We start from the raw sequence: 10,923 nt of genomic DNA on the forward strand, positions 1-10,923 counted from the left end.
CCCCAGCCACACCGTGGGGCTTGTGGGATCTCAGTTCCCTGACCAGGGATTGAACCCGTGCCCCCTGTAGTGGAAGCTCAGACTCCTAACCACTGGACTGCCAGGGATTTCCGAAGGATGGCCTCTTTAGCCTCTGACTTACCTGGCACCTTGGCATCATTGCAGATTTCTGCAAAAGGTCTGAAAAAGAGAAAGATGAGGTGGCAGTTAGAAAATGAGGTTTCTCCTCCTCCTTCTCACCTGCTCCCTGAGTCTGGGCAACATCTCTCATGAGATGACATGAGATGAGATGCCGCCACTGCTGGAACATTAGCCAGGTAAGACCCGGATGAAAACAGTCAGCATCCCCGCCCAGAGCAGGCGCGTGATCGCCAGTCTCGGGACCTGGTTTCCCCTAGAGAGCGAGGGTGTCGTCTGACCAAGTGATCAAAAGTGTGTGCCTAGATTTATGTAAATGGATATTTGAGACAGTAGTATATTTTAATATATCTTTTACTTTTTATTTTATTGATTATTTTACTTGCAGTGTTATTATATGAACCAGCCCCCACAAATTAGATGTAACCTAAATGTCCATCAGTAGAGGACATTATGGTCCATCTAAACAGTCATTAAAGGGAGTTATCATGGAAATGGATAATGGTCAAATACACGCAAGATAGCCAGACAGGAAACAGCAAGTTTTACTTACTGTCTACAGATAAATACTGTTTGATCTCAGTTTCATTTTTCAAAATATATATCTAACAGGCATTAAAAGAGAAGTGGAAACACTGAAGGAAAACCCCAGAATGTCTTTGGTGGTTCTCTGTGGAAAGTATGCCTACAGGGTGTGGGGTGGGCATTTTCTCCTATTTTCCAGAAGTTACTTCAGGGGGTGGACTGTAGTTGGGAAGGAAGGGAAACCTCTACTTTTCATTTGAGACCCCTCTGAATAATTTGATTTTTTTGACACATGCAAATACTATTTTAATTTTAAAACATGGAGTATAAAATTGAAAAGAAAATATGGGTAGAGGAAAAACTAAGAAAGAAATGCACCATCAGGGACTTCCCTGGTGGTCCAGTGGTTAAGACTCTGTGCTCCTGATGCAGGGGACCCGGGTTCGATCCCTGGTCAGGGAACTAGATCCCACATGCCGCAACTAAAGATCCTGCATGCCGCAATGAAGACCCGGCGCAGCCAATAAATAAATAAATAAATATTAAAAAAAAAAAGCACCACCAGTGTTAACTCTGAATAGGAGTGTTATGGGTTATCTTCCTCATTTTTTCTACTTTTTGTATTTTCCCAAGTTTGCTGTGTGTATTGTTTCTAAATCAGAAAATAATCAAATAAACTACCATATTTTTAAAAAAACACTATAAGGATATATAGTAAAATACAGACAGTGGTTGTCTCTGGGGGGTGGGGGTACTGAATTACTGTTATTTTCTAAATACAGTAAAATGGGTAAACATGAGGGGAATAGTAAAAAAAAAAAAAAAAAAATCAAATTTAATTAAAATCAAAAAAATAAACAAATACCCATGAATGCTGAGGCCTTGTGTTTCAGTTGAAAGGGGTTGTAGTCAGGACATCCGGGGTTACAGACTGAATGCTAGTGTCCCCGAAAAATTCAAATGTTGAAACCTAATCCCCAATGTGATGGTATTTGTTGGTGGGGTCTTTGGGAGGTGATTAGGTCAGGAGGGTGGAGCCCTCGAGAACAGGATTAGTGCCCTTATTAGAGGCCCCAGATTGCTCCCTTGTCCCTTCCACCATGTGAGGACACAGCGAAAAGAGGGCCATCTGTGAATCAGGAAGAGCCTCACCAGATGCCAAATCCGCTGGCACCTTGATCTTGGACTTCCCAGCCTCCAGAATGGTGAGAAATAAACTTCTTTTGTTTAAGCTACCCGGTCTGTGGTATTTTGTTACAGCAGCCCAAATGGACTAAGCTACCTGGGTCTAGAGCCCAGCTGACCCACTGTGACTTACACTGTCCCTTTCCTCACCAGTTTCCTGATCTTTAAGATGAGAATGTTAAGCTATTCCATCTCCTGGATTCTGTGCAAGTGAAAGGTCCCTCTCTCTCCTTTTCTCTCTGTCTGTCTCTCTCTCTGACTCCTGGCTGGGCCTGCTTTGGGGGTTCCCCTCCCAGATCCAAGCAGCACCCTCTCCCATGGCCCCCACTACCCTGCCCACCCTGACACAGGTGCTGGGGGCACTCACTGGAGCTGGTTGATGATGACCATGCGGACGTGCTCCCGGGCCTTCAGGATCTTCTCCAGCCGGTGTATGTCATATGTGTTGGGGTTCCGGAAAGGGATGTCATCGGGCAGGCCTGTGACCTCGACAGCATCTGGGCTGTCCCGAATCAGTTTGTAAGGGACGAGCACAGGCCGGTTCAGGCCCAGGGCCTCACCTAGAGGGCACAGGGAGTCAGGGAAGATGTCCCCTGTCAAAGCCAAGCTCTGTGGAGAACGGCTGGGACCCAGCACAGCCCCACTCAGTAGCCACCGCACCACTGAGAGTTTATAAGTCAACACACACACCACTTTTTTTTTTTTTTATCCAATTAGCAAAACTAAAAATCCAGGAGGGGTGGGGGTGGGAAAGAGGGGGAGCTTGGGATTAGCAAATACAGACTAGTATATACAGGATGAATAAACAACAAGGTCCTACTGTATAGCACAGGGAACTATATTCAATATCCTGTGATAAACCAGAATGGAAAAGAATATGAAAAAGAATATATATAACTGAGTCACTTTGCTGTAGAGCAGAAATAATACAACATTGTAAATCAACTATACTTCAATAAAATTAAAAAAAAAAAAAATCCATCGAATTCCCTGGCAGTTCAGTGGTCAGATTCCATGCTACCACTGAAGGGGTCATGGGTTCGATCCCTGGTCAGGGAACTAAGATCCCGCATGCCTCAAGGCTCAGCCAAAAAAAAAAAAAAAAATTCAATATCCAACACTGGCAATGAAACAGGTACTTTCACACATGCCCAGTGCAATGATTTGTTAAGTGTGCACGCCTGGACCTGACAAATGAGGACCTGATGCCTGCTAAAAATCCACTCCAATTGTGTTAGAAAACATAAAAGTCCTTACTTAGGTATTTGTGGCTGAAATGACGGGATGTCTTAGATTTGTTTCAAAGTACTAAACCTATCAAAGTGTGCCTGTGGAAACAGATGAACTAAGATTGGCAAAATGTTGGCAAGCACAGAAGCCGGGTTTGAGTTACATGGTGGGTCATTTTGTCATTCTCTCTGCTTTTGTATATGTTTGAAAACTGATTCCAAAATAAAAAGTGAAAAAGACATCACAAACCACCAGCAGAGTTGCTTCCTGTTACTCCCAACTTGGAGTCCTGACCTGCCCACCTCTCCCCACCCTGTCATCAGGATATCTTCCCACTCCAGGCCCTCCTGCCTTCTCGCTGCTCCCCAGTCACCGAGCTGTTCCCTCTGCCTGACAAGCTTCCTTCTAATGTCTGTCCCCTCCTGACATTCAAGTTCTGGCTAAAACGTCCCTTCTTCCAAGGAGCTTACTTTCTTTCTTTCTTTTTTTTTTTCAATTAATTAAGTAATTAATTTTATTTTTGGCTGCATTGGGTCTTCGTTGCTGAGCGTGGGCTTTCTCTAGTTGTGGCGAGTGGGGGCTACTCTTCGTTGGGGTGCGCGGGTTTCTCATTGCAGTGGCTTCTCTTTTTGCGGAGCGTGGGCTCTAGGCGCACGGGCTTCAGTAGTTGTGGCACTCAGGCTCAGTAGTTGTGGCACATGGGCTCAGGAGTTGTGGCTCACTGGCTCTAGAGAGCAGGCTCAGTAGTTGTGGTGCACGGGCTTAGTTGCTCTGCGGCATGTGGGATCTTCCCGGACCAGGGCTTGAACCCGTGTCCCCTACACTGGCAGGTGGATTCTTAACCACTGTGCCAGCAGGGAAGTCCCCAAGGAGCTTTCTGGTTCACCGATCCAGACAGGCCATGGCTACCCCGTCCTACCCTCATCACACTTTGACATTTTCCTGTTTTCCTTTGTCATTCTCTGAAATTCTTTCTTTTTTTTTTTTTTTTTGTCTTTCTCTGCTACAATACAAAGTGGAGCCAATACTACTAAATTCATCACAAACAAAATGTATGTAGAGCACCTAGTGCAGCCTGGCACCCAGTAATCTAGAAAATGCTCCATTAGTGGTAACTGTATTATCAACTGCACCATCCTGGGTTCTGCCCTGGCACCTGGATGCCTTCTGCACAGGACCTGGCACCTTTCATATATTCCACGGCCAGTTCCCTCCCGACACTGAGCCCCTGGATGGCGGGATCAGATGCCTTCCTCTGCAATCTCAGGGCTGAGTGTGTGTTGGGCAGACAAGCGTCTGCGTGAACAAGCACTTGGCCGTGGGGCACGGCCTCTGACACACAACCCAGCCCTAGAGAAACAGAAATGCTGACCATAGCCATCCCCACTGTGTGCACCACAGATCAGGGTTTTTTCCCCTTTCTTGGATGGGGAGAAAGAAGGATCAGCTCCCATCGGTCTCGGACAGGGCAACTATGTGTCCAGGGAGCGGACAGGCCAGCTGGGGGCAACTGGAAGCCAGGCTGGCTGCACAGGGAGGGGCGCCTCCAAGGAAGGCTGCCCCCCACACCCTGCCCTCCCCCGCCACGCACTGACCGTATTTCTCGTTGAAGAGCTCCTTCACCTGCTCCCGGAGGATCACCTTCTCCCCAAGTCTGTTGGCATCATCTTCATCTACAAGAGGAAGACGAGGGGGCGTGAGGGTCGGCACGGTCTCGGCCACCGGACCTACTCCATCTCCCCCATGGCGGCCCAGACCCTCACCTGCTGGCGCAGACTCTCCAGGGCCCGCCCACTCCCCTGCAGCCTGTTTCTGGCCTCAGCCATCTGTCTGTACATCCATCCACCCGCCCCACATTCTCTGAACACCTTCCCCCGTACAGGGCCCATGTCAGGCATGGGGAACCCTGAGGAGAGGGAGGCCGTGAGCCTCCTCCCAGGAACTCACAGCCTAGCAGGGGTGGCGCCCAGAAGTGCGACGGGGGACACCTCCGAGGAGACGTGGGGCATGAATCGGGGTGCCTACCCCGTCCGTGCAAGTCTGGGGAGGCCCCCTGGGAGAGCAGGATGCTCAAGTGGTCTCTTGGAAGGCAGGTAGGGGTCTGTGATGAGTGGGGTGCGGGTGGGAAAAGACAGCAGGTGTAGGACTGGCCCACGCGTGGCCACTGAAGGGAGAAAGGTCACAATGTGCTGGATGCGGCTAAAGCCCGGGCCGGTGCCGGGGTCGGGGCAGTGATGGGTCCAGCAGTGTGTGCCGGCCTGACTGAGCTGGGCTCTCAGAACTCACCCTGGTTGCCTTGCAGACCAAGAGCCCCAGGCCTGTGACCAGGGAGACAGGCGTGCTTTGGGGGTGTAGGGGCCGCACACCCTTCCGGCCTAGCGTCCAGGGAAGCCCTCCATGGGCACTTTCTGCTTGGACCCCGTGCTCCCCTCACTCCTCTCCTTGGCCTAGAAGAGCAGGGGGGGGTCAGTGGAGCCCCCCAGGGACAGGGCCGGGCTGTGGGGGAGTGAATGGCATGGCGAAGGTCCGGGCTGCGGGATTGTGCCCTGGGCTGGGGAGGGAGCTGGAGTTCCAGGAAGGGCCCCGGCACCCTCTCACAGTAACCACGGGGCTGGGCCTCTGGGGCGGGACCTGGCAGGGAGCCAGGGCCTGGGAGGTGAGGGGCACAGCAGACAGAGTGGGTCTGTGAAGAAAAACAACTCCTGTGTTAATCTGGAAAATCTCACAGAACTCGGTTCCATTTAGGAAGCCAAGGGCTCTGTGCCACTCAGACTGTCTGCTGCCCTCGCCTGCCCTTCACGCCCCGTCCAGCAGGCCCAGCCCTCTCCCTGCACCAACGCCAGGGAGGGGCCTCCATTCCCAGTCCAGGGCCGCCCCTCAGGGCAGAGAGCTTCCCGCACTGCCTGGTTCCTCCTCCCCCTTCACCCGCTGTCCCTGGTCTGGTCCTGTTCTTGCCAGCGCTCCTGACTCTGGAACCTAGATCTGCCGTATCTCGGAGTTCCTGAATCTCTCTCTTCAACCACGGCCTACCAGCCACCTGGGTGCCCACGAGACACTGCAAATGTCAGGCATCTCAGATAACACCCTCCCTCCTGTGTCCCCATCTTGGGGAGTGATGGCTCCCCTCGGCCACACCAAGACCCCAAACTCAGCACCCCCTGGAGCCCTCCATCTTCCCATACACCCCAACATGGCCCTTCCAAATGGTTTTCAGGACCCTGGATGTGGCGAGAATCAACCTGACCCTCCTCCAGGTCAGCAGACAACTAGGACCGAGTGCTGGGCCCCAGGGCCACTTAAGAGCCTGCAGAGAGGTGGAGGACACTCTCTATCTAGCTAACCCCCTGCCACCAGGGATTGCTCTGGTGGCCGGCATTCTGCACAGGCACAGCGGCGCCACACAGGCCAGGGAAAGATCAGCCTGGATTCACCCAACGAGCGCTTGGTTGCTCTGCTGGCAGCTTTCCCGGATGCGGTCGTGGTCACTGCTCACCACAGCCGAGGACACAAAGGTTCAGAGAGGTTAAGTAACCTGCCCAAGGTCACACAGCCGCTAAGTGCCAGGAATACTCTGACTGACTCAAAAGTCCTCGTCTTTCACGCTACCATGCACTCTGGGTTTCCTGAAGTCTCAGTTTCCCATCTGTAGAAAGAAGGGTTGATCTTTAAGGTGTTTCCTCTAAATCTCTTGTTCCATCAGCTCATAGTTCCACGCCTCTGTCTCCTCTCAAACCCAGGGCAGGGCCGGACTCAGTCGGTACATGACAAAAAGCCTTCTGGACTAAAAGACAGCACCTCAAAGCAAGCCCACAAGCTCAGGTCTCCATAGTTGCTGGACACGGCCATCACCTGTGCACCTCTGGGCACGCAGGACTCACTCACCAACACCACCTCCCCCTGCAGGCTCCTGCTGCACCACTGCCAGTGGGTGGAGAGAGATAAAGACAGGGCAGGCCTGGGCTGCACACTGCCCTCGCCTTGTGAGAGACAACGCCAGGCCCCAAAGGGCCACGCCATGTCACCTCTCAGCATTTCAGCTCACTGTCTTGATATAGTATTCGTCTTGGACAAATATTTCACAAGCACCGTCCCATCTGGATGCAGTGCTGCCCTTAGGCATTTAGCAGAGTATAGAGCACAGCCCCAGAGGAGGCAGGGGACAGTGGGCAACACTCGGTGACCCGCTGGCCTTGATAACTGTCGATGCATGGCTCGTGGAAACATGGGGTGGGGGTGGGGACGACCCCAACCCAGCCAGGGATCAAGGAGGGCTTCCCAGAGGAGGTGACACCCATGCCACCCAAGGCCCCGTGGGACGCAGACTCATCTGCACGTTGGGGCTGCAGGCATCCCGTGGGTGCTCAACACATGTTAGGGGACATGGAAAATTCCCCCTCCCCTATGTCCTGTCTGATCTGCCGGGGAGAGCACCCCCAAACCAGGCTGCAGCTGACAGGGGAGGTGTGACACCACATCACAGGGCAGCCAGCATGAAGAGCACACAGGTCAGTCCCAGGCAGCAAACCGTGGCAGCAGTTAAATGTCAGGAAAGTGGGACCTGAGTTGCCTGAGGGACGCTGGTGGCACCGGGAGGTGTCCTGAATGCCTCTGGAGTGTGGTGGGAGTTTAGGGGCCTTTTTCCGTAATACCAAGAATAATCACAGCTGCTGAGTGGACCAAGCACGTCCCATGTGCAGACTGTCAGGCCCACGACGCGCGTTACCACTGGATCCTCCCAGCTCAGTGTTGGGTCTCTGAGAGGATGCCCATGTTTCCCCGCAGCTACTCCTGGCTTCTCCCCCATCTCTTTGTTTTTACTTAATTTGGAGGAAGGGGGTTCCATTTTTCTTAGAGGACTAGTTTTTGTTTATTTATTTATTTATTTATTTATTTTTTGCGGGACGCGGGCCTCTCACTGTTGTGGCCTCTCCCGTTGCGGAGCACAGGCTCCGGACGCGCAGGCTCAGCGGCCACGGCTCGCGGGCCCAGCCGCTCCGCGGCATGTGGGATCTTCCCAGACCGGGGCACGAACCCGTGTCCCCTGCATCGGCAGGCGGACTCTCAACCACTGCGCCACCAGGGAAGCCCGAGGACTAGTTTTTGAACGAAATAGGCCAGGTTAGCCTCTGGCGGGGGCTGGCGGGGAGAGAGGCGCTGGTCCTCTGTGTACTCAGAGGCAACCCCTCGGGTGGTGAGGGTAAAGGAGTGACGCCGTTGCTGGGAGGTTGAACCTGAACCCCAGGTGAAGAGGCCCTGCCCGTGTTCCCGCTTGAGCCCCAGCCCTCCAGCTCCATGCAGGGGGGAGGGCTGAACACGCTTGTGTCGGGGGGCTCGGAGGTGCCCAGGACAGGGCTGGTCTCCTGTGACGTGAATCATGGCCACTGTCCTCAGCTGGCCCCTGGCCGAGTCCTAGCGAGCCCCGGTGTGGAGGAGGAAGCCCATACATCCTGCTAGCCTGCACCTCCAGCCAAGTGGGCCCGTCGGCAGGCTGCGGGCGGGTCACAGGACCCCTTCCTGACAGAGCCAGGCTCCTGTCACCACCGCCACACACCCACCGTCTGGAGAGGGGGTGGCCAGGCCTGGGGTCACCAGGGACCTCCCCAAGGATGGCTGTGGGCAGCGGCTGTCCTAGCCTAGGCTGGGGTGGGACGGTCCCGGCAGCCATCACCTCTGAGTCTGGTCTGCTTGTGGGCGAAACTAGGATCAGGAAACATGAGAACACGGGGAGGGGGGTGAGGCACAATCACTGGGGCCCCGTGGGGCCTCGGCCGTACACCCAATGGTCTTTCCCGGGCTCTGAGGTGTAGCCCTGTTGCCAGGAGTTAAGACCACACTCTCTGAAGTCTGACTGCCTGGTTTCAAATCTTAGCTCTGTTATTAGCTCGTGACCTTAGGCAACCACTGGATTTCCTCGTCTGGCAAGTAGCAACAGGGCTTCCCTGGTGGCGCAGTGGTTGAGAGTCCGCCTGCCAAGGGGACACGGGTTCAAGCCCCGGTCCGGGAAGATCCCACATGCTGCAGAGCGGCTGCGCCTGTGCACCACAGCTGCTGAGCCTGTGCTCTGGAGCCCATGAGCCACAACTCCTGAGCCCTTGTGCCACAACTACTGAAGCCCGCGCGCCTAGAGCCCGTGTTCCGCAACAGGGGAGGCCGCCGCAGTGAGAAGCCTGCTCAGCACAACGAAGAGCAGCCCCCAATCGCCGCAACTAGAGAAAGCCCGTGCGCAGCAGCGAAGACCCAATGCAGCCAAAAATTAAAAACAAAAAACAAACAAAAAAAAACACCTTAAAAAAAAATTAGCAACAACGACCATATGGAGCTGCCGTGAGGTTGAGGTGAGGACGTTGTGCCCGTGCCTGGCACGGTCTACGGTCTAGTTATTACTCTTCTGCTCTGGCGGGGGTGGGGGTCCTGCCTGAGCTTCTCTGAACCCAGGTTGGTTGTAAGGACACCAATGGTTGCAAACATTTCAGAATGTTCTCCATTTGGAAATGTCACAGGGCTCCATGTGGAGTGTGGTGTGCCCTCAATGTACCTGCTTGAATGCCTGTAGACAGTGGGGAGAAAGGGGGTCCCTCAGGGCCAGTGACAGGGAAGTTCCCTGGCCCAGCAGGTTGCAAGGCAATCTTGACTGTAACCCTAATGCTGTGTGGTATTTGGAAAAGCACTCAACCTCTGTGAGCTTCAGTTTCCACATCCCTCAAATGGGAATACTGGCCTGTTGGGAGGGATCCAATGATACCGTGCATAAAAACATTTAAGGTCTTATGCCAGCAGTGTCAAGTTATCATTGATGTTATTACCAGATCAGTGCCTCAGTTATCTTGTGTAGTCTCAGGAAACGAAATCTTCCATACAAAACTCTTCCAGATGATGGAAGTTTGTTCTCTTAAGTCCCTGGGTTTGCTTTACTCATGTGGGGGAGACCATTTTCTAAAACTCATCAAGTACCCCTCTCTTATTAAGCACATGGTTGGGGGTAGGTGGAGGTCACCCTCATGACCTGACCGCCAGTGCTGTCCAGAACGTGCTGTTGAACTTACCCTGGCTGCAGTGACCTGTCCCCCACCGCCCCAGGCTGGCACTTCTCCTGCCTCTTGTTGCTGTTTCCAGTTTTCTGGTCTCCTCTCTCTCACTACTGTCTATCTCACTACTGTAGCTCTCATCTTGTTGTTTCTAATCTGCTGTCTGTTAGCCTGAGGATTAACTGAATTTTGCCTGGGGAAAGAAAGCAACCAAGCTTATTAAACCACAGCCATGCTACGTACACAGTTTTAGGCCAGTCGGCTCGGAGTGATTCCTGGGGTGGCCTCACAGCCCTCTCCTGGGGCAAAGTACACGAGCCCCGAGCAGCCTGGCCTTTCTGCGCCTAGTCTGAGGTCCCCAGCTCAGGCTGATGACTGTGTGCTGACAGTCATGATCTAAAATGACACAGAGGCAGCCAGCAGCAAGGAATGCTGCTCAGAGGGAGAGACCAGATCTCTGGGGAAGAGTGGAATAACTATTCCTCCTCAACCCTCTCGAAGCAGCCTCTCCTCTCTGCCAGGCTTGGGCTGGGCGATCCAGGCAGAAAGCAGACCTGGGCGGGCCTGGCTCTCAAGAGAGCAGAGGGTGGATATCCACAAGCACCCCACCTTGGCAGAACAGCTGCCTTGTGCAGGAAGCAGGGGCCGCTCAGGTGGGGGACGAGCCAAGTCCCTCTCTGGGACCCTGCGACTTGCATGATACCTCCCTTTCCTGGCACCAGACCTCTGCCAGGATAAAAGGGTAAAACTCAGTTCATCTCTTAACCCCTTCCATGATCTGTATTTAGGGGCAGCAGGAATTCTGGGGGTTTTTTGGCCA

At 53.4% G+C, this 10,923-nt stretch overlaps 1 protein-coding gene and 1 non-coding gene across 4 annotated transcripts in view; one reads left to right on the top strand and one right to left on the bottom strand.

The window, feature by feature from the left end:
• Positions 1 to 10,923, bottom strand: part of GTF2IRD1 (GTF2I repeat domain containing 1) — a 78,948-nt gene that overhangs the window by 3,866 nt on the left and 64,159 nt on the right. For all 3 annotated transcript variants that reach the window (XM_007468765.1, XM_007468766.1, XM_007468764.1), the window contains exons 22-24: positions 4,674 to 4,751; positions 2,216 to 2,408; positions 143 to 180 (exon numbers count right to left, since the gene is read on the bottom strand). In XM_007468765.1, the coding sequence (XP_007468827.1) occupies positions 143 to 180; positions 2,216 to 2,408; positions 4,674 to 4,751 (309 nt within the window). The remainder of the gene's footprint in view (positions 1 to 142; positions 181 to 2,215; positions 2,409 to 4,673; positions 4,752 to 10,923) is intronic.
• Positions 1,053 to 1,125, top strand: TRNAR-CCU (transfer RNA arginine (anticodon CCU)). Its single transcript has one exon. It is a non-coding gene; the product is annotated as a tRNA-Arg (tRNA).

Source organism: Lipotes vexillifer, unplaced genomic scaffold (assembly GCF_000442215.2).
Source record: "Lipotes vexillifer unplaced genomic scaffold, Lipotes_vexillifer_v1.1 scaffold12, whole genome shotgun sequence".
Lineage (NCBI taxonomy): Eukaryota > Metazoa > Chordata > Mammalia > Artiodactyla > Lipotidae > Lipotes > Lipotes vexillifer.